Source organism: Pundamilia nyererei, unplaced genomic scaffold (assembly GCF_000239375.1).
Source record: "Pundamilia nyererei isolate P.nyererei 1_Seehausen unplaced genomic scaffold, PunNye1.0 scaffold00171, whole genome shotgun sequence".
In the NCBI taxonomy this organism is placed as follows: Eukaryota; Metazoa; Chordata; class Actinopteri; order Cichliformes; family Cichlidae; genus Pundamilia; species Pundamilia nyererei.
Genome location: NW_005187572.1, coordinates 582241 through 605155, shown reverse-complemented (window position 1 = coordinate 605155; position 22915 = coordinate 582241). Strand labels below are relative to the sequence as shown.

At 43.3% G+C, this 22915-nt stretch overlaps 2 protein-coding genes across 2 annotated transcripts in view; both read right to left on the bottom strand.

Moving 5' to 3' along the window:
- On the bottom strand, window positions 1–20643 carry dtd1 (D-aminoacyl-tRNA deacylase 1). Its single transcript, XM_005746010.1, has 6 exons — window positions 20515–20643; window positions 19083–19173; window positions 18119–18354; window positions 15544–15641; window positions 9041–9205; window positions 1–2846 (listed from the first exon to the last, which is right to left on the bottom strand). The coding sequence occupies exons 1-5, from the start codon at window positions 20555–20557 to the stop codon at window positions 9050–9052; spliced, it is 624 nt and encodes a 207-aa protein (XP_005746067.1). The 5' UTR covers window positions 20558–20643; the 3' UTR covers window positions 1–2846; window positions 9041–9049.
- Window positions 20644–21721: 1078 nt separating this feature from the next.
- LOC102215485 (nuclear factor 7, ovary-like) overlaps window positions 21722–22915 on the bottom strand; it is a 2895-nt gene continuing 1701 nt past the window's right edge. The window contains exon 3 of the mRNA XM_005746048.2: window positions 21722–22912. Coding sequence (XP_005746105.1) covers window positions 22316–22912 — 597 coding nt within the window. The 3' untranslated portion in view covers window positions 21722–22315. The remainder of the gene's footprint in view (window positions 22913–22915) is intronic.

Here is a 22915-nt window from a genome sequence, read left to right as displayed (position 1 = left end):
CTTTCCAGCAAGAATGGAAAAAAGTGGTCAGGGCTCTAGGCAACTGGTTTCATTGTGCCTTATTAACCCTTTAGAGCAAAGAGCCCAGAGTGATCTAAAGGCAACCAGGATACGAGTGACACTTCTACATCGGTTTCTGATGTGTCCTGGAAAACGTTCTTCTAAATCAGTTGGGAATTGTTTACTCTCTCGTGATGATGCCAACATGATTCGAGGCCTTTAAGCTGCCATGAAACCGGGCCTGTCTAACCTCCAAAGCTACATCAGACTCGGCACGGAGTTACTAAACACGCTGAATTCCCCCAACCTCCCAGACGTAAGAAATAACTGTGGGGAAGGAGGGAAGAGGAAGGAGGAGGAGTGGGTGGGTGGGGAGGAGGAGGGGGGCAACAAATTAAATCCAGTTAAATTGTTTTTCCATAGCCAGTAGGCTTGGCAAAGGACTCGCTCACACACACAAGATGTAAGATAAGTTGTAGAAAAGACAAACCAGAAACAGTGCGGCTTCAGATGTAGGAGAATGCCTGGAATTTAACCCAGTTTCCCATGTCCGCCTCACACCGCACCCACTGCCCTGCCCAGCAGCTCAGGACGTCCACATCCACACACGCAAACAGGTGATTCCCCACAGCGAGACATCTGTCCTGCACCAGCCCTCCCCTGGTCAATAACCCACACAGCCTACCTCCTCCTTCCTCTGGCATTGGGATCACAATGCAGCCACTGCAGAGGAAAGCTGCAGTTCTAGCAGTTTGAAACACCAAGGCTAGGTAGCTAGCTAGCAGACATATCTGGGTCATGTCTTCCCTCTCAGATAGCTCCCATATCCAGGATGCAGCAGCTCCTCTTCCTCTCCACCGCAATCTCAAATCAGAAGGAAAGGGATGAGAGGGGTATAGCATGGTTGGCCAGGAATAGCCAACCAAAAAAAGAAGAAAACTAAAGTTGGGACAGTACAGAGGCCAGGTGGTGATGCTGAAAGTAGAAATAAGGCCAAGCATCCCTGCTGTTTGCATTAAAATGAGCAGAATGCAACACACAAACAGAGAGACGCTTCTTTCTTACACCTTTATAAAAACGACAACAAAACGTACATTCAGATCTGTCGAGTGACAGCAGGACAGCGTCACAATGAGAAACATGAATAAATAGCTGATGTCAGAGTTGGTCTGGTCACACTGATAGTGAGGTGCAGCTGGCCCCTCTCCGCAGGTGTAAAGCACAGGTGAATGGGGCAGTCGCAGAAACTCGATCCTGGTCTTACAATCGACTGCAGCACCCTTTCTAGAGTCATTCCCACTGAGTGGGTCAATAAATTGAGGAACACACTGAGACACAGGTCACATTTTAGCATTTAAAGTCCAACTGAAATCACATCTCCGTCTGCTGTAGTCTAGTCAAAGTGATTTTAAAGTGTAAAGCTATTCTTATTTCTGTTAATGAAGAGACAATAATGATTTGGGGCATCAAAACCACTCTGGCAGCCTCTGAGTTAGTTGGTTACCATTCATGTTTCAGTGAAAGCTGAGTCAGTGCAAGCAGATAATGTTAACAAATGTGCGCCGCTAAATGAGTACATGATACACAGCCATCTTTATGCTACGTCACTAAGTTGCTAGCAGACAGTAGTTAGCCAAGACTCGGCTGGTTAGCCAAACTAATGTTGTTAGCAATGCGCTTTTACCCAGTGGATGTTTGTTAGCTAACTTAGCAAGTCGGCGTGCAGCATCGTGCTTACATGTAGCTGGAGATTTAATGCAGGCTGTTCTTTGAAGCTTTTGTGGGGTGTTGCTGCAGACTGCTGTCTACTTATTAGTGACGTAGCTTCTGATTCCAGAAAGTGAAGACCATGCAAAAGGCCAGCAAGGGGCGACTCAACTAGCTGCTAAAAAAGCAGTCCGTTTGTACAGAAATCAGTGTGGGAAAAATTCATCAGTGATCTCAAATTTAAAAAAAAAAGAAGAAGGAAAAGTAAATACTGGTGATGTGTTTATGTGCTCCGCTGATATTTTTCGGTCTTCTTTACTAAAACATGATGATCATTTTACAAATTTACAGCCAGAATTAGGAGAAAGCAGGATCCAGGTGCACATTTAGTTTCAAATTAAGAAGGTAAGGCCAAAAAGACTGAGCTTGAGGACTTCACTAACCAATGACTGACTTTACAGAAGTTTCATCTCAAGTCTTTGCATATGAAACGTAAACTTGTCCAGCTACAAACAACAGGGCCATTTCTTTTACAGAGCAGACGGTGGTAGCAACTTCAGTTTGACCTTAAACAAAATCTGCTACTCAAAAAGGTAAAATAACCTCTTAGACCTCAAAAATTTGACAAGTGTCACAATATAACAAGCTTGGTACATTCTCACTACCATGATGTTCCTGCAGTATAAACTCGGAGCTGAGCTGTGCTTCAGGGTCAGAGTCATGTCTCTAAACAGAGACTAAGTCAGAACAGACAGAGAGAAAGCAAAAGACAAAGAGACAGATGGCGGCAGAAACATGAAACGATGGAAAGAAAGGGAGCGAGGGGAAAAGGAAAGCCGAGCACATAAAGCTACTGGGCTGCACGGTTTTATGATGTTGCCATCACCCACGCCTCCCCTCCCCTCGCAAATCTAAGAAAAGTGTGCAGTGTCATGTGGCCAGACATCATCTTTGCTACATGTAGCTGGTCCTATCTGAGTGTGGAGGAGAGAGGCCAAGGGGACGATGTCTGAAACAGGCTGAACGAATCCTGCTGATTTCCAAACAGGAAGGACAGTCCAGGATCAGGTGAAAGAGTCGCTGAGGTTTAAGGCCTTCCTGAGGAAACTGGGCTCACCGTCATGTCCCCAGTACGACATCTGCAAGACACGAAACAGCAGTAGTTTAAACTCTTTTTCTTCATACTCTCTCAGTCATTACACAGTCATTCACATCATTACAGAAGATCAACCAAATGTGGAAAAATCTTCCCATGTGACCCCCACAGGATGAGCTGATCTTTGTTGCATAGCAACTTTAGCAAATGTAATTAAGCCCTGTGAAATTAGACCCTGAAACCATCAACACTATCAGGGTTACAGCACCTTTATGTTTATAGGAGTCAAAATGTAGCGCTTTGGAATTTTCTTAAGCCTTTTTGAGCCCTCAAAGCATATTTATTGGGCAGAAAATATCCATGTGAAAGTTCAGGATGAAAAACACATTTAAGCTCTGTTAAGAACTACAATGAAATCAATTTCACCCCCCGGTTCAGCTTCTTATTTATCTCTCTCGCTCATGTCTGAGGTAGGCTTGGTTAGCATTCGGGAATCAAACCCACAACTCCCGTTCCAAAGGTGTGTAAGTCTTACTACCACGCTATCCAGCTGCCTTCTCAGACAGGGCATACATGGAACGCCATAACCAAGTGGCTGGCATAGCATACAGAAACATCTGTGCTGAGTATGGCCTGGAAGTCCCAAGGTCAAAATGGGAGATGCTGCCTAGGGTGGTGGAGAATGACCAAGCTAAGATCCTGTGGGACTTCCAGATACAGACGGACAAAATGGTGGTGGCTAACCAACCGGACAGAGAGATGGTAGACAAACAGAAGAAGACGGCCGTAGTGATCGATGTAGCGGTTCCCAATGACAGCAACATCAGAAAGAAGGAGCATGAGAAGCTGGAGAAGTACCAAGGGCTCAGAGAAGAGCTCGAGAGGATGTGGAGGGTGAAGGTAACGGTGGTCCCCGTGGTAATCGGACCACTCGGTGCAGTGACTCCCAAGCTAGGTGAGTGGCTCCAGCAGATCCCGGGAACAACATCAGAGATCTCTGTCCAGAAGAGCGCAGTCCTGGGAGCAGCTAAGATACTGCGCAGGACCCTCAAGCTCCCAGGCCTCTGGTAGAGGACCCGAGCTTGGACGATAGAAGCTCTCAGGTCTTTTTGTTTTCTTTTAATAATATGTTTATTATCAGAAAATAGATGAAACATACCTGTGAATATTCCATGAGATTCTTATGATATGCTCATAGTTGGTTTATCCACTAGGAATTTTGTCGGGTGAAGTCTCGTTTTTAGTTATCTTGGCTGGAGCTGTGTATTCAGCTCCAGCCAAGATAACTAAAATCAAGAAATGATGACATCGGGTTTTGATACCTCAAGAAAAATAAAATAAAATAACAATGTAGGGCATAAAAAAGACAATGGTTTAATCCTGAGCTCCATCCTGCTCAGACAGCAGACACACACGGACCTAATCTGCACAGATTATGGTATTTATGGACTGGGACACTCCAAAGATCACAATCTAAAGCCCAAATTGGTACAAAACAAGAATAATCTTTTCTAAAAGATGGAAAATGTAGTTAAAAACAAAACTGATCTATGGTTTGAGTGGGGGACCTATATACTAAAAGCCACTGCAGGGGTGTGGTTTCCTACCACTCTCTCTCTGCTTTCATGTCTGGTCAGATTAAGACTAAAAATCTTTAAGATAAATCTTTAAAAACCAACTAACACAAAAAGCAAGACTATATCGACAGCAATATCTTTACGGACTAAAATAAGCCATTCAAAGCTAAGCATGGACGCTTTCCCCCCCCACAGACTTTGGCCTTATTTGTAACTTTCCCATTTTATTCCTGTTAAAATGAAAAGAAGTAAAAATTCCTGGAGGTTTAAAGTGCAGCTTCCATTTTAGATGAACAGACAAATTCAAAAGTCTGCATCATATTAAAAGATCTGCACAAAAACGCTGACGGTAGCAATGAAAGCTAAATTTAAAGATGCAGTTGTGTGAACATCTCCGACAGTCCTGAGAACAGCTACAGCTGGAACCTCTTCACAGCAGCTGAAACCTTCCTGTACTGATAACTTAACATAACTCTATTTTGAAATTAGAGCGTTGCAGACAGGAAGGACGAGCAGAGAAGATAATGGAGGGCTGTCGCAAATTATTCGATGGAAGTCGAGCACGGCTCATGTTTAAGTCACGCAAAGCAAACCTGGGGAGCACCAGTTCTCTCTATAAAACATGCAGCTACAGAGCCAAGCAAGCAAGGCCGCTGTCCTTTTTCCTCTTTCTTCCACCCATCCCTCTCTTTCGCTACAGCACACACACTTCCCGAGGTGCTGTGTGTGCACTCTCTCACTCCAAAATCCAAATAACAGTCACCTTATCAAAAAAACCCCAAAAACAAAAAAACACTCCCTTTCCTCTCACATTTCCCCCTCATCCCTGGCTTCTGGTCAGACCTTATGTAACAAGGTGCTGAAGCCTCCAAAACCTGAGGATTACACTGCATCCTCCCCCGCTGTGGAGGAGTTCAGGGAGGACATAATAACATTGCACCTGCAGATGTTTTGATGGAGGTTTTAAGCCATTAGAAGCTAACAGCAGCTATCAGGTGACTGGATGAGGATCACTCCAGAGTTTTTTCCCCCATACAAGATATGAAAATGCTGATTTAGTCAATAAAAGTCTAAAACTTTGGGATCAGGTTTTCCGCTTCTGGCTCAGGGTGTTTGGCGTGTCATAATCTCCTGCTCAAAAGTGACTGAGTGCCGCCTACTCCAATCGAGAGACGTCAGTAAGGTTCGACTCTACGGATTACTTCTACACCACATATTTCCTCAATAGATTTTACATTTAGTGTCCACTTCATTAGACACACCTTTGTAGTACAGGGTTGGCCCCTTGTTTGCCTTTAAACCTGCCTTAACTCAACATGACACAGATTCAACAAACCGCTGGAAGCTTTCCTCAGAGATTTTGTCCACATCAACACGACAGCATCACACAGTAGCTCCAGATTTGTCAAATGAACACCCAAAGGTGCTCCACTGGATTTAGATTTGGTGACCTTTGTGACAACTTGAGCACAGTGAACTCAGATGATGTGAGCTGCTGGAACGAGCCATCAGAAGATGCTCGGCAACAGCACCCAGGTAGGCCAGCAATCCCCAACCCCGTGAATCGTTTGGTACCGGGCCGCGAGAGTTGAAGCTCGGGTGTGAAATGTATAGTTTTCAGGGTTTTTATCGGTTTTTAGTTGGTTATCTCAGTTGGTACTAAGCATTGTTGGCATCTCCCACACCATTACACTAGTAGCAGCCTGAACCATTGATGGATTCACGCTCTCAGGCTAAATTGCCAGAGGGTGTGGTCTTCTGCTGCTGTGGCCCATCAGCTTCAAGGTTTGATGTGCTGTACACTGAGAGATACTCTTCTGCAGTTCAGATCAGCAGTTTCTGAAGCCGACCAGCCCAGCTCAGGTTGCACTTCAGCAGGTCAGCATGCTTAAATGCATTGAGTTGCTGCCATGTGATTGACATTACTTGCTCCAGACCAGCTTATGTGTTCAACTTAAGTTACTATGGTAATGAGAGCCACCTTCGTGACAGTGAAACTGATTTAAGCTTGTGATACCTCACCAACCCATTAATCTCACCTCTCTGGTGTCAGTCATGCTTTTGTCTGAATGCAGCTAACTGCACTGCCCCATCTTTGAGCACAAGGATCAGGAAGCATTGCTGCCAGTTTGAGGGCATATCCATTAATGGACGTCTGCCAGAGGGTTCACAGAGGGAGAGGAGCTGTGCTGCAGGAGCCTGCAGCCTCAGCAGGGAGAGCAGAGGGGGACACAGAGAGAGCTGACTCAATGCCTCCCCATCTCTGTTCTCCCAGAACTCGTCTGTTTTTGCACTAGTAAACAAATACTCAAGGCAAATAAGAACAACCCCCCAAAACATACCCCCCCACACCAAACCACCCCCAACACTGCAATAAGAAGCACAAAATGAGAAACAAACAGGTCTGTCTCTCATGAAGGTTGCTGAGTTTCACCGCAATGTCAACAAAAACAAAGAGATCAGGCACAGATGGAAAAAGGGAGATGTGGAAAACAAGAACAACTGTAACTGCTTCTCACTGCAGATTTAAGGGCGCCATATTGCACATGACACCATACACTAATATTATAAATGGGACATAACTATTTTTGGGAGGTGACTGCATTTGTTGACAGTGCAAAAGACAAAAATGATCTTGCACAGATGCAAAGCCATTTTGTTCTCAGAGTTTCAGCAAATTTAAAAGGACCTAAAACCAGGTAAGCACAGGAAATGCTGTTTAAAAGGTATAACTCTGTTTCCATAAATAGAGTTATACAAAAAATACTGCAGTTTAGAAATGCTTTGACTGCTCAGTATAAGTAGTAAAGCATTATATACATACAGATACACCAGAAAAATTGGGAACAAAACTAAAATCGGCTTTTTCGTCATACACTTGAACATTTATTTAACAGACAAAAGGACAAAGAAAAGATTTTAAATGTTTTTTCCACTTAAACTTAATTTTATCTCTTAAACACATTTAGATGTTTGCAACACACTCCAACAACTTTGTGCAGAAACATCAGTGAGTTCTGGGCCCAAGCTCATCCGAGATGGAGCGAGCAACAATGGAAACGTGTCCTGTGGTCACATGAGTTCACAGCTCAGCGTGCACCAGTGCCCATAGCATGGGGGCTTTGCACATATGTGAAGGCACTACGAGGAGGAGGAATTTTAGACAGACATATGCTCCCATCAGGAAATTATCGTCTTTTCCCAGGAACTCCGTGTGTAGGACAATGCCAGGCCTCATTGGAAAAACCTGGCTTCGTAGACATGGAGTCTGTGTGTTTGACTGCAGTCCTGATCTGTCTCCCTTTGAAAATATCCAGCACATCATGAGGAGGAGAATCAGGTTTTAGTTTTTATTGGATTTTCAGGAAGTGTCCCAACTATCCCAGTGGGGTTTGTACCGATCCACTACCTAAAATACTGCAATTTCACTTCCCATAACCCAGGTGGTCTTTGATGGTCTGCGCAACACAGCAGATTTACTATTATCCAACTAATAATAAGAAGTCACTAACTAGCAGATGTGAGGCTTAGCAGATAGCTAGTGCTTACAGCTGTGTTAGCACACACCTCACAGTAGCCACATCGCTAACTCTGAGTTTTACAAAAATGCAGACAGGTGAGTTATTAAAAAACTCCACCTCCTCCCAAATTTCCAAAACATGACTAATTTTAAAAGCTTGTTTTTAAATTAATTATGTGCCTGAAACAACTCCATCACAGATCTCCATCCTGGGATACTTTCTGGCTCACAATGCATCATCCTCCCGTGCCGTTTCCAAACCCCCACCCTCCCAAAAAAAAGTCGAGCAGAAAAGACACGCCAGCCCAGGCGCTCAGCTCTCCATATGGTCACTAAAAGCTGTTGCAGCAAGTAAAAAGCCATTTTATGAGCTTGATATCCTGTTTGCTGTGACCTTTCCAGGAGAACCGCACACTAAACACAACTACCCACAACCTCGCACACACATAAACAAAGTGACGTGCGTGGACGAGCATGCAGGGTAATTAAGTCGGCCGGCAAGCTGTCCTGTTGTGGCTCTAATGAAGTTTCAGTGGTACCAGCCTTGGCAGACACGTTTCCATATTTACACTTGGTTTGTTTCTTTAATTTCTTGGATCAATTTATGAACTTCCTTCTGCCAAGGCTGGAGGAGCTTTCCAGGTTACATCACTACTCCAAAGTTGTGGGAGCTGCCTCCACAGCGGCCAAAAAAACAATAACTGCAGCTCTGAGATGACGACTGTGCAGAAGCAAATACTAAGAGTTAGAATTAGACTAGAAATGTCAACTTTTTTTTGTTTAAATTGTTTTTGAATATTGTGTAGAAAGTATGAACAGCGGGTGCGTGCAAGCCTTTTACTTACAGTCAGAGCCGTGTGCCTGAGATAACCACATCCTCCTTCTATGACATCATATATTTGCAAGAGTAGAAAAACAATGTGAAACTGAGCGGTTAGAGCAGTGTGAAGCCTGAGCTTTTGTCTCACAGGTGCTCTTTGTGCACAGACTGATAACAGATAACAGCATGGGGCGTCCCCTTTAAGATGAGCCTTTATTTAGTGAGAAATGATTGACAAATTCTAAAGAGTAAATTAGACAGACACGCCTGAGCGTAACTGTACCTGACTGCATGTGTGTGTGTGCATATTTCCTGTTCACCTTGATGACCTAAGGCTCCCTCTCCGAAGACACGTCCCCCTCTGCCCCACTGCTGGCGTTGGGGTCCTGTCGAGAACGCTGGGCGCCCTTCTCCCTGCCGGACTCTGAGGGACCCTTGGAGCGCGTCTTCTCTTTCCTCTGCTGCTGCTTTTCCTGCTTTGATAGCTGAGAAAATACAAGAAAGCAAAAAGGCTGGGTCAGAAAGACAACAAGCAGTTTAAAACAGCAGCTAAGCTTTTAAGATCAGAGCTCTCACGGGACACACACATTGTGGTTTTGTAAAATTTACACAAGTGGAAGCATATAAGTAGAAAATTAAATAGGCCCTAAGACTGATCCTTGTGGTACACCACAGGTAATGTGAGCCGTAGATGATGTAATCAAAAAGAATCCTTCCAAATATTCCTGAATCCAGATCCAGATTTCGATCGAGTCTGGCTCCTAAGAATAATATTTTCATGCAAGTCTGGCCATAAGCTTTTTTTTCCCCACCTGCTAACAAGCAGACAAACAACCCGGTCACATTACATCGTAGACAGAGGATAGTTAGAATAAGTAATAATAATTTATGGATTCTTATTTCTAAAACTGTAACCTTTTCCTACTCTGCGACTGAAACCGACTCATCTGGGCCTCCTGGTGGCTCTGTGGTCCCACCATGAACATGCTGCATCATGACTTGCAGATCATGACCTTTGCAGTATGCTCAGTATTCACCCAAAGGTCCTGACATGCATGACAATTACAACAATTAATTAAACAAAGAAAAAGAGGCCCGGGCCAGCACTCCACATTTGTGATACATGACTACTTCAATTCTCTCGGCATTCAGAGCTATTCCGAGCTGTCATATGATCCCCTCAATGAGTCTATTGTTGTAACTGCACGCACTCCCTCTTTTCAAAATAGCCCTTCATGCTGCCACTCAGCACAACTAGTCAGACAACTCTACTGATCAAAAACCGCTCCTCCCTCGTCTTCACGGTTCATAAACATCACTCCACAGTGATGATGAAGTAGGTATGCTACCTGACATCCAAAATAGTCTGGAAACACAGATGGTAAAACTTTTATGGTTGTAGGAGAAATATTTATGAACTACATGTCATCTTAAAAATCCAAAGCATTGCATAAGACATTACATTATTCAACGAGTACAAAAAAGACTGTTATTCCCAGCTGAACCCATTAACATGCTGTGGTAAGAAACTAGGCCTGCTGTTGTCTTTGTTGATGATATCGGTCAGATCAGTGAGTATCTGGAAAGTGACACCATTTTGCTAATTATGCCTCCAGTTGCTGCTTGTTTGTGGGTCTCTCTGCATCCAGTTAATAACTGAACAGCATGCTCTATTGGGTTGAGATCAGGTGGTTAACTTGGCCATCAAAGAATATCCCATTTCTTTGCCTTAGAGATCTCTCAGGTTCCTTTTACAGTTTGCTTTGGGTCATTATCCACTGGCACTGGGAAGCTCGGTCTAATCAGTTCTGCAGCAGTTGGCTGAATCTGAGCAGAGTGCAGCCCTGCACACTCCAAAATCCATCCTGCTGCTTCTATCAGCACTCACGTCATCAATAAAAGCAAATGACATGGTTCCACACGCGCATGCAATAATGTGACCTCCAACGTGTTCGACAGATGATGTGGTATGCTTTAGATCAGGAGCTGTTCCTCTTCTTCTCCACACTTGTCATTCTTTCACAAGTTAATCTTTGTTTCTTCTTTTCAAAGAATTATTTTTTCCAGAACCGTGTCGTCTAAAACAGCGTCCGCCAACTTTTTTTGCGTCACGGACCGGTTTATGTCTGACAATATTTTCACGGACCAGCCTTTAAGGTGTCGTGGATAAATACAACAAGATAAAACCAGTACCGGTACCAAAAAAGGGAAGATTTATTCATAACACACGGGAAAAGACCCAGAGAAACCAAGTTACAGATAAAAACGATAAAAACCCTGAAAACCATCAATTTCACATCCGAGCTTCAACTCTCGCGGCCTGGTACCAAATGACTCACAGACCAGTACCGGTCTGTGGCCTGGGAGTTGTACAAATCTGTACAAATGTACAAATCTAATCAAGCCTCCCCGTTCTTCCTGTGTAACCAGCGGTTTGCATCTAGCTGTAAACGACTGGTTTCCTCTGCATTTCATTTCAATTGATTGTAGACTGGAAGAGATGCGTCTACCTACTCGAGAGTGTTCTTGACTTAGATGTTTTTTTCTTAACCGTGAAAATCGTTCTGTCATCATGTACTTTTGTAGTCTTCTGTGGTCCTTCAGGCCTTTTGTGATTGCTGAGCTGATTGGTGCATTTCATCTTTGTAAGAATGTTAATTTTTAACACTGCTGATGTGTTTGCTCTCTCTAATAGCTGCATTTTGTCCTTCAGTCTAATGATTGTTTCCTTCTGTTGCATCTCCATCTCTTTGGACCTCACATTCAGAGTTCCAGTGAACTGTTACCAAATATAAGTTCAACACTTGAATGAACTCCTCACATGTCCATAACACTGGTTGTAGGTCAACTCAATTGCTTTTAAACCTCTGAAAATGGCGTCTATGTACATTTTTTTAAAAATTCTAAACAGTTAATGCAACACTTTTGTTAATCCCCTTGAATTAAAGCTGTGCTTCAGTCACATCTTGATTGTTTGATATAACACCGTGGTAGTGCACAAAGATATCTGTTTATAACTCCAACGCTAAAGCTCCGTCCAAACCCAAAACTCTGATCTCCAACCCAGTGAAAGCTTAGCATGATCAAACATTATGTAACTCCTGTGAATGTTGGGTTTCAGCCCACAGCCTAAATCAAAATGCACCAACAGTAAGGTGAACAAACAGAAAAACTCTGGAGCCCTCTGTCATCGGGCTGCAGCCTCCAGCTTCCCAAAGAGAACATCCAAAACTGGATGATTTTCATTGCTCTGGATAACTCTATTGTTTGCTGGCCGCTTGACCCTGTGGTGGACTAAATCCCTGATTCATGGAAAGAAAGGAACAGTGTCTGCTGGCTGTTGCTTCATTTCCCACCCCGTGCCAAGCGTAGCCTATTGGCTGGCCTTTTATCCCTCATGTTCAGTCTTGGCTTTGGTTCCTCAGCCCCCACAGCAAAACATCCCAAACAGACAAGATTAAAATTCTGAGGACTGCTTAATATCCCTCCCTTTGGGCAAGCAAGCCAAGTCCACCAAGGGGAGAGCAGCCAAAGCCTGCCTGCAGCCAAGGCATAAGGACGCTAACTGGGCTCCACAGAAGTGAGCAGAATTCAGGAAGGCTGCACGAAGCTCGTTCTGGTGGCAGAAGGAGCTGAGAAACATCCTGTCGCTGCAGGAAACCGTCCACTTTTGCACTGATTTCTATCTCCATTACTTGACTCTTATTCATTCATAAATCAGCGGTTAAATGCACAAACCCCCCCCAAAAAAAACCATTTCATGACTCGTTCACAGAATCACTGCAGAGAAAATCGAGTAAATCCAAAGTTGAAAAAAATCACGAATGACACCATGATCATGTAGCTTGATCCAGCCTTAAAAAAAATAATGAAAACGTGCATTTGCTTGAACTTTAATTGGTAAAATAAATAAACAAATGCGAGCTAAACTAAACCATCCTGATGAGGAGTGAACCTGGACTTTTCTTCAAAATAAGAATTTGATCTCAGTTATCTTGTTTTAATAGTTGTCGAAACACAAAAATTGTGACTGAAATTAAAATCTGACAAACTGATCAATCAACAAAGTTTTTGCTTCAATTAAAAAATGAAAGAAAGCGAAAATGCATCAATGATGCAAAACGGACTTGCAAAGAAAAGATAAATATTAGTTACAGCTGCATGTTAATAAATCATCTGCTGCAGTGTTAATTGGTTTTATAAAAATAACTTGCTTTAAAAAAAAGGACATTTTGCAAAAACAGGCAGGAGGAGGATGAAGATTTACAGATGTAGCAGGATTTGGGGATAAATTTATGAAGTACATCTCTGTTCACAGTTCAGATTTTCGCAGCCGTCCTGTAACGGTGTTTGTTTTCTTAACAAGCGATGTGGCGAGAAAACACTTAAAGGCAAAGAATCAATGAAATACAAAGTCACTGAAGAAGCATTGGGTTGTGGTACAGGATGATCTTAAGAATAAAGATCAGTTTATATTTTGAGGGGACACTTTGAGTGAAGGTGAAAATTAGGACTAAATGAAGCTAAAAGAAGTTTGTTTTATGTGTTTTAAACAAATAGAAAATCCTGGATTGGCTCTGGAACCTTTCCTTCATTTTAGTTTATTTAAAAAGATAAAATAATAAGAAAAAAAATAAGAAAATGAAGCTTCAAAACTGTTAATTTAATTCAGTTCTGGTGCTTTCAGTCCCCTGGAGCTGGTCCTCTGTACTCATATCAAGACTTCTCAGAAGCTAAAATGAATCACCTGCTAATGTACTTTTCATCCAGCACCACACTGATGTCGCTTTCCCTAAAAGCACCGAGCATGAAAACCTGTCAAAGCTCCCTGCATGCAATCAAAATGATATACTAACCCTTTCAGATCACAGCGCACACTTTCAGAATAAAACCATCCCTTTAGAAAGGAGGCATCCTGGTTTGACTCTGGTTTCCTGGAGCAAACAGTCACAGCCTGGACAGGTACAGCAGAGGGAGAGCGTGAGCATGTGGGCCGATGGTGCCAATCATCTCAAACCCACACATAACACCCTGTCTCTCTCTAACACACACACACACACACACACACACACACACACAACTAAAACAAATGGGGGACTTTTCAGCTCCTTCACGGAGGCGACTGAGTGACAGTGAGATATCAGTGAATCAGTGCGGCTCTGTGGGGGTGACACACGTTAATCGTGGCTGCTGTCTGAGAGCTTAAAGTTTTGTTTTCTGCTTTCCCAAATCTAGATTGTTTTTCTTGAATCCTTAATTTGGGATTTGGGATCCTGGAATTCTGCAAACTTAACCCCTTAGCAGTCCTACAAATTTACAATTAGTCCCCTAAACCATCCAATGTACCGTGGGCGGTACGTCCGACTGCTAACAGGTTAACACCCAGCCTAAAAAGCACTAGCTTTGCAAGTGAAACAAACCACGAGCACATCAGCATAACGACAGGGGCACATCTTACATGAAGGGCTACAGCCAGCAATTTAGCAGTAACTGAACCTTCAAAATAAAAGCGTGGGGCCTGTTCAATGGTAGATCAGTCACACGGGTGTCTCATATGGATGAAAATATAAAAGAAATAAGTAAAAATAAGTAAGCTAATTTAGTGTGTTTTACTTTTCTAAAATTTTACTTTATTTTGTTGAATTTTTATTGCATTTGTGGAAAAAAGTCGATGAAAGATTGTGAGTTATAAAACCAAAACGATCAGCTGGGCAGCAATGATCTGTGAGTTTGTGACTTTGAGTGAGATGATAGGTTTTCCCACATGCAGACGCATCCACACAACACACTACTTTGTGTATTATACTTCTAATATTCATTTAACTGGCTGGATTTATAGATGTTATTGGATATAATTTTTATATTGTTTTCTTTCCTCGAGTTTCACTTTGCTTAAATTTGAAGCATTTGTGTGACTCTTTCAAACTCAGATCTAAGGATGCATGACTTTATAAAACTTAGATTTAATTTTAGTCAGTCAGATATTGAACAGTATTCGTATAAATCACACAAAATCAAGCAAAATAAACTAAAAATAAAATAAACTTCAAGAAACCTGAAGGGTATAAATAATGGATGCTTCTTATTTCACTCATTTTAAAAAATAAACAACAACAAAAATCTGTAGCATAAGAATCCAGAGTCTGTACATGAGAGGAGAGCAAACACCGCCACCTGGTGGTACAATAGAAATGAACTCCTTCACACTGACAAATTAGGGAGCTCCTCCCTGCTGACCCTCTCAGAATCAGCAGATTTTTTTTTTTGTGCAGTAACTTTTTGGAGTGTGACTATATTCAAAAAATGTTGCATGCCTTGATTAGATGCACCAGAGTTACAGGCCCTCAAAGTACAGAGAGACGGGAGTCTGTCGAAAATCGGTGCTTTCTTAGTCACCTTATTTTAAATTTTTTTATGTAAGTACAGGGAGGTATCCATGTGAAATTTTGATTTCCTCTGAGCATCATTGTCATGGGACGCATCCTAGTTTCAATAAACTGCAGCAATTTCATGTCTTTAATGTAGAGGAACAGAAACAAGCATTGATACTGGAGCTTTTTCTGATCATTCACTGGAGAAAACTTGCATGAAAAATGCAATTTGGGCAAACTTTGAAAAGTCATCTGACAAAGTGGGAGAGTTGCTGCTCAGTACAAGTAACAGCATATGAAAGGTCTCCTTGTTATCTAACTCGTATACAAACATGACAGGTGATGGGTAACAGGTACACTCCTGCAGGCACTGCACATTGGAGGAAAGGCAGCGGCCAGTGGTATCTGAGGTATTAAGATGAGTCTTTAAAGCTTCGTGCCGAGTGATGTACCTGTTTGGGGTCTGTGGGTCCAGTCGGTGATGTCAGTTCGATGGTGACCGGTCCGTCGTTTTGAATGTGGACCTGCATGCGAGCCCCAAACTTCCCATCTACAATGATAAAACCAGGAAGACAAATGAATAGAGATTACAGTTTACAGGCATCAGCACTTGATGTTTCACGATGTGACGTGGAGCTTTGAGACATTGGGGACAAAGGCGACGGAGAGGTGCGAGGACAGGAAGTTTCTCAAATGTTCTCCTTTCTTCCACCGAGTCCACGAGATTAATGACACCATCTGCACAATGAAGCCGTTGGGCCGCGGTGGAAAAAGCGCTGCATCATCGCATTTTCTCTCTGGAGGGGGAGGCGGAAGGCTTCCTAATTAAGAAGCCCTACACCTCCCTCGCTGGGACAAGGTGTTCTCCTCACCTGCTCCCCGGTGGGCTGACCCAGTTCACCGCCACCGTCATTGCCAGCGCGTCACCACACCGATGATCCACCGCCTAAACTGCTGTAACCTTACACCGAGATGGGAATACGGGCAATTAAATAGCAGGGAGCAGGATCACTAGTCCAGGCCCATAAGTGTGTGGCAATAGCTGTGACCTTTGACCTTTTGTTTCCAATTAGCTTTGTATCAGGTAACAGGCATTTTTCAGCCATGCCGTCCTGCAGCCTCCTGGGACTCTATTAAGACTGGTCTCTGAAAAGACCGCCAACAGACTGTGGCTATTTTTTTTAATTAAAATAATCCATCTTAGCTTGAAAGAGCAGCTATCAGCTCAATATCAATATCCAGACCTAAACTCCAGCAGGGGGCAAAAATCAGAGGACTTTAAAGTGGGGCAGTGAAGATGATGAAGGGCTGGATTTACTGAGAGGGGCGTTGAGCGTTGAGGATGAAATAGCTATGTGCTAATTAGAGTGCAGCTAGTTCATTTCATTAATGACCAGCTTTTTAACTAAAGCAGCACAAATTAGCAGCTCCACAACAAGCAGGCCTGACGAGGGAGCGGGTAACCCGCTAACCAAAATATCAGCGTGAAGGTTTCACGCAGCCGTTTGTCCTCACACGCAGCATGACAATTCAGATTAAAGGTAACCAGCTGATGGGTATGATATGTTTTTTACTCTTCTGCTGGGAATTACAGGGAACTGTGTGATCTCTGGATGAATCTGACACTCAGGTGGAGCAGAGGGTTCATCGAGATGAAGCATGCTTTATAACAAACCTGAAAATACCTGCAACCATCGGTGCTACCCCTCAGCCTGCTTGCAGACACACCTATGCCATCAATTCCAAAGTCCTACATCATGTGTTAATGAAATGTTACTGAGCCACCTGCATAAACATGAGCACAGCTTTTGTTCTTCTTGCTGCATGCATGCATGTCTTGTGATATTATGGATGTTTAGAAATAGTCGATTAGACGATTAAACATCATTATTGAGCACCACAAGTCAGTTAAAGCAATTCTTCTTCCCTTTTTATGAACGTACATTACTGGTCACCGGCTCGTCCTGTAATTTAACAACACTATCCTCCAACATCTGTAGCACCCGCAGACACCTGAGACCCGCTCTCTGTGATAGGAAGTTGCAAAAAAGCGAGGTGGAAAGTCGGGCAGACGACAGCTGCATAAACCAGCGCAGGTCTGCATTTAAAGTAGAAAATGGACAGGTGCTGGTTCGATTTATCAGAGAAAACTAGCGTTTGATTTAACCATTTGACCAAAGAAGCATGTGGATGCTACGGATCCTAGCACTGCTAATGTTAGCACACGCAGCAATCCAACCGCAGTCTGAGTGTTTGCAACGTTAACATCAGCAAAAAGAGATGCACATCTCAGCGGCATCTGAGAATAACTGGATTATCAAAGAATATTATTCAGTTTCATTCATTCTCTTAAAGAACCACATGTTCATATGGATAGTGTTTCTTACTCTTGGATTAGTAAACTGGTCACCAGTAACAGAAGTACTTGAGAAGCTGGAGGAATTTATTTAAAGTTAATGTTAAATATTGTAAGATTCAAACTAGGGATGTAGTCAACTAGTCAGCAAACACACTGAAAGCATTTAAAACTGAACCCAGCCCAAGCACGAGGCTAAACATGGCTGTTTAACAGCTAACGTTAGCAGTGCTAACTTTAACCTTCACTCTCTGCAGGCTGGCGTCCACACGCCTCTCACACAGCCACTCATTTCCTACTTCAAAGTATTGCAGTGGTTTATAGTTCATGTCTGACCCTTCACATCGTACCATAACAGAGAGGAAGAGGCTCTGCTGGTCGTTAGAGTCGCAGCTTTTGCCAACTGCTGACACACATCGATAAAGTAGGAACAATCTGTTTAACCGACTAACAAAGCAGCGATCTTAGACTCGATTAGTTGCACACGTCTAACATTAATCTGACTCGCTTCACATCCGAGTCCCATTAACAGCTGCTTTTAATAAAGATTTTAATCTTAAACTGCTACTGCAGTTTAAAGAGTCAACCGGTGTCCACAGCTTTCAGTCACAGTGTTTTATAGTCAAAAAGAAGGCTTTGCTGACGTGGCCCTACGCCTCTGTTTGACCCACCTTTAATGAGCTCCGGTTTGTGAGTGCTCCTCATGTTCTCCAGCATGCTGTCGTAGAAAGGCTGAGCGAGTTCTGCGGGCATGGCCGAGTGGAAATCCGGCTTGTTGCCCTTCAGGATGCACTGCAGGGTGAACTGGCTCACACACAGAACCTCAAAGTCTCGCTCCATGACACTTTTGCTCCACGCTCGGCCGTGCTCGTCCTCGAACAACCTCAGGTTCAGGATCTTACGCACCCTGAAAACACAAAGATGAGAACAACACAGTAAGCAGCCTCTCCTATACTTCTGTATTTTATATTAATCTTTGTTTTTATTTATTTTACACTTTCTGTTTTCAATTCAGTCAACGGTGACAATAGCCATCCATCCATCTTCATCTGCTTTATCCGAGGCCGGGTCGCGGGGGCAGCAGCCTAAGCAGAGACGCCCAGACCTCCCTCTCCCCAGCCACCTCCTCCAGCTTATCCGGGGGAATACCAAGGCGTTCCCAGGCCAGCCGAGAGATATAATATCTCCAGCGTGTCCTGGGTCTGCCCCGGGGCCTCCTCCCGGTGGGACATGCCCGGGACACCTCACCCAGGGGGCACCCTTGTCAGATGCCCGAACCACCTCAGCTGGCTCCTTTCGATGTGGAGCAGCAGCTGCTCTACTCTGAGCCCCTCCCGGATGGCCGAACTTCTCACCCTATCTCTAAGGGAGAGGCCAGCCACCCTTCGGAGGAAGCTCATTTCTGCCGCTTGTATCCGCGATCTCGTTCTTTCGGTCACTACCCACAGCTCGTGGCCATAGGTGAGGGTAGGGACGTAGATCGACCGGATCAGAATCATTGAAGACATTTAATTTTTGCATAAATGTTTTATTATTTTGACTGTGTGCTTTTAGCTTATTTAGATTTCCCTTCTTTTTATGATGAAATTACAGTGTTTGAGATCTCAGGGTGTACTTTCTGCTTTCTGCACTCACATGTACTCAGCATCCCTCTGCGTGTCCTCCACAGATATGCCCAGCAGCACACACAGTCCATGTCCGATCGAGCTGATCTGCTCCTCGCCCACTGCAAGAAAGCACAACAAAATGAACACTGGCACAGAGATATCAGGCAACGCCGTGCCCACAGAGATCACAACCAACTTGAAGAAATCAGACAAAGGAGATTTTATGTTTTTACATCCTCAAAATTTGTTCATTTTCAAGTTTCTATAAAAGCATTACAGGCAGCTTTGGACATGTGTGGATATTTGCAACTGCAGTGAGTTTGTTTTTCGTCTTGGATACTTGGAACTGATTTAAACCTAGCGGTAAACACGTTCTACTTGACCCTCTGAGGGTCACTATGGCCTTCTGTGCACCGAAGCAGCGAAATTATACCAACGCATGTCTCAGAATCCATTCAATGTAATCTCTCACACAGATGCATGCCCTACAGAAGATATGTGCAAACATCAATTCTTGCCATTATTCAAACTGTAGAAACCATCAAATTTGTGTCTTTAATATTCGTTTCTTCAGCTTTTTGTTCATTTTACTTATTTTTTTACAGTACAAAATGAGCCATGTCAGAGATGTCAGCATCTGAACAGAGACTCACACCAGCAGCCTGTTGCTTACTGGCCAGCTGCTCTAACCTCTGCTCTTCTAGCTACTAAGAGTCATGCTGTATATACTGGACAAAGGATGCTGAAGATGGAGCTGCCAGGCAGGAAGAAGAGAGGAAGACCACAGAGAAGACTCATGGATGTAGTGAAGGAGGACGTACAGAGGGTTGGTGTGACAGATACTAGGGTAGGATCAAATGATGATCCACTGTAGAGAGCTCTAGAGGACGTCATGTTTCCCACACAATAAACATGAAGATGGATTTGACTGATTTTCTTTATTGCGATAGATTGTGAGAATTGTGACTTGACTTTGTACTTTTTAAGCATATTTAGGAGAAAAATAAAAACTGACCGGTTAAATCAGCACTGTAGACATTTTTAAACGCACTTTCTTAGCGTGAGAAAATAATATAGACTGAGAAATAAAATGTAACCACGCATATATGAGCGTGTTTTTGTGAACTGTTTGCCCTCCAGCTGTTGTTACTGTTGCACACCGGCAGCTAGCAGAGGCTGACAGGTGGCCGGCTGTCAGAGAACAGTCGCCAGCCGTCAGCCCCGCAGACATACAGGACATGTTCACTGCTATCACGCCCCTCTGAGCTCCAGCAGCGGCTGACAGCTGGAGAGACAACAGCTCTGCTGCATTCATTCTGCATTCACTCTGCTGGCTAATGCTAACCCTGCTAGCTTAGCTAAGGCGACATGTCAGCGACGGAAACGAGCGGAAGCTGTGAGCAGGCTCGAGTTTAAATACATTCTCAAAATGCAGCAGCCGCGCTCAGGTTAAAGCTTACCTGTCACACTCGCCTTCGTGACTCTCTGAATGATAGCTTTCATTGTTGTGGTTGTGTTGGGGAGCACACTGTCACAACTTCCGGGAATCAACAGAGCGCACGGCACGATGTCTCCCCCTGGTGGTTGAAACCGGTAACACGGGTCCTGAGATTCAAGCGTACAGGGAGGAATTTATTAAAGCCCACGCGAGACTTTTACAGCTGACAGTTTTTACTGCGAGCTGTCAAAGTGGATAAAGCAAGAGTGAAATTAATAAAACCTTAGTTACCCAGAAAACCGTGAAGGTGAACCTGCATGCACACATGCTGCACCTAAGGGGAGTACAGCCTACTTTAATAGATAGATAGATGCTTTATTGATCCCACAAGGTTAAACTTTTGTGTTACAGCAGCATGATAAAGAATAAAATCGTACAGTGTACAATACACAACAAATAAACAACAAAGTAAGAGGTTTATACTATGAGACTGTTGTAAACAAATTCTTGCAGTGTGATAAAAACAAACAAAAATGTAGTTAAAAACAATGAAGAAGAAGTGCAAATTGGATTAATAAATAATATGTATAACTAAAAAAACAGCAGCATGAAGGTATAATACAAAAGCATGCTTCAATCTGTAGGAAAGATTTCCTAAAGCGTTCTTTATGGCAGTGAGGTTGAATCAGTCTGAGGGAGAAGGAGCTCTGCTGCACCCTCATATAGATGTCATCACATCAAAAGTGTTTGCAAGTGAATTTAATCATTGCGTTGTATTAAAATCCTCCTTTACAGTGGGCTGAAAGAAGCTAGAATAGAGTATCTGTTAAAGAAAAGTCATAAAGCTTGTAAAGTAAGAGCCAGAACAAAAGTTTTAAAGTCTTAAAGGGCCTAAAGTAAAGAATTCCTTTATTGGATCAGCTGTATGGGATTAACTTAATGTTGCAGTTGGATATTATTTTAATTCCTTCTTATGCTGCCGTTTTGATTTATCAATAATAATACAGCAGAATACATGAGCAGGTTTTAAAACCCCAAATAAAAACTTTAAAATAAATTGATGAAGTTTAGTTTACAACATTTTAAAGTTTTACCCCCAGAAATACCAGTGTTTTTGACACGTGGATGCTAATGACCTAACACTGATTTCTGACAGTAACCCAAACTGAGATGACTACACGATGAGGGGACCATGATGAAAGACCACAAAGTCAAACTTCTTTTTCTTTTTTGTTTATTGTGGCAAGAAAGTTGGAAAATACACACAAACACACACCTTGTCCGACATTTAGTCAGTTAGGGTCTGGTTACACACACAGAGGAAAAAATACAGTATTTTCACCCAAAATACAGAGGATTACTCAAAGAAAGTACAAGTACATTAAAACTTTACTTCAGTGAAGTACTAGAGTAAATGTACTAAATTCATCCTTTCATCCAGTGCTGGTGGACCCAGTGGTGATGTTGAGCTGGTGAAGCTCAGTGGGCACATGACTGCTGGGAATTCTAATAGCAATCACATCATCATGTTATTGGAAGATCCTGGACCAAGGCATGGCCCTGGTTGATCTGGACTCAGGCAGGGTCATGCCTTGTCTCAGATTGTGTTTGTGCTAATCAAGTGTGTAGTCGAGGTGAGGAGAGTGACGTTCAACATGAACGTGGCGCTACGAGCGTCAGCACCTCCAAGTCTGAGTGATGGAGGTCCTGGGATCTTGCTGGTGAGGTTTAGTATAAATAGCCAAAGTCTGTCAATTGAAGGTGAATATCAGAATCGCCTGTTGTTGATGAAAGTAAAGACAGAAAAGCAGAATGAGCCCTCTTTAATTGACGGGGGTGATGATCAGAGGTGCAGAGTTCCAACCATCATTTTCCAGTCCAGGACTGAAGTATGGGTAGAGTTTCTCAGTGAAGGAGCAGCCAGTAAAGGAGTAGATCAGAGCTGCAGTATCAACGTCATAAAAGGAGACCAGGCCATCCTCATAATCCACAAACACCCCCACCTTCTTAGGAGCAGACTGCAGCGAGAGAGCGACATCAGGGCCAGCTTTGTATTTATTTCCATTACTCAGGCCTACGGTCCAGAAACCGGCTGCAGGTCTCGGTGTGATGTCTTCCCTCCTGTTGATCGACTCTCTGGCCACTCCCAAAGTCCACTCGCCCTTTCCTTCAACCTGAACCTCAAAATAAAATCTGCCTGAAGAGAAACTCTGTTTTCCTAAAACAGCAGCACTGTAAAAAAATCTCTCTGAGTTGTAGGGAAGAGCTTTCTCCCTATAGGTATCATGTACTTGTTTCCCATCATCAGACAGGAAGAGGTAAGCATTTGCTGTGTCTGGATCGAGTGTCACGTCCACTGCGTAGCTCTGGGCCCTCCTCAGCTTGGCCATGGCGAGCATCTTGGGTAGTTTCTCCTTCATCTC

What these genes read in the sequence shown, in the direction of transcription:
- dtd1 (XM_005746010.1), bottom strand. Translation starts at nt 20,557, where the DNA reads ATGAAAGCTATCATTCAGAGAGTCACGAAGGCGAGTGTGACAG. An exon ending in CACGAAGGCGAGTGTGACAG is followed by an intron (nt 19,174 to 20,514) that starts GTAAGCTTTAAC and finishes GCTTTCTTGCAG; the next exon opens with TGGGCGAGGAGCAGATCAGC. An exon ending in GACCCACAGACCCCAAACAG is followed by an intron (nt 9,206 to 15,543) that starts GTACATCACTCG and finishes GTATTTTCTCAG; the next exon opens with CTATCAAAGCAGGAAAAGCA.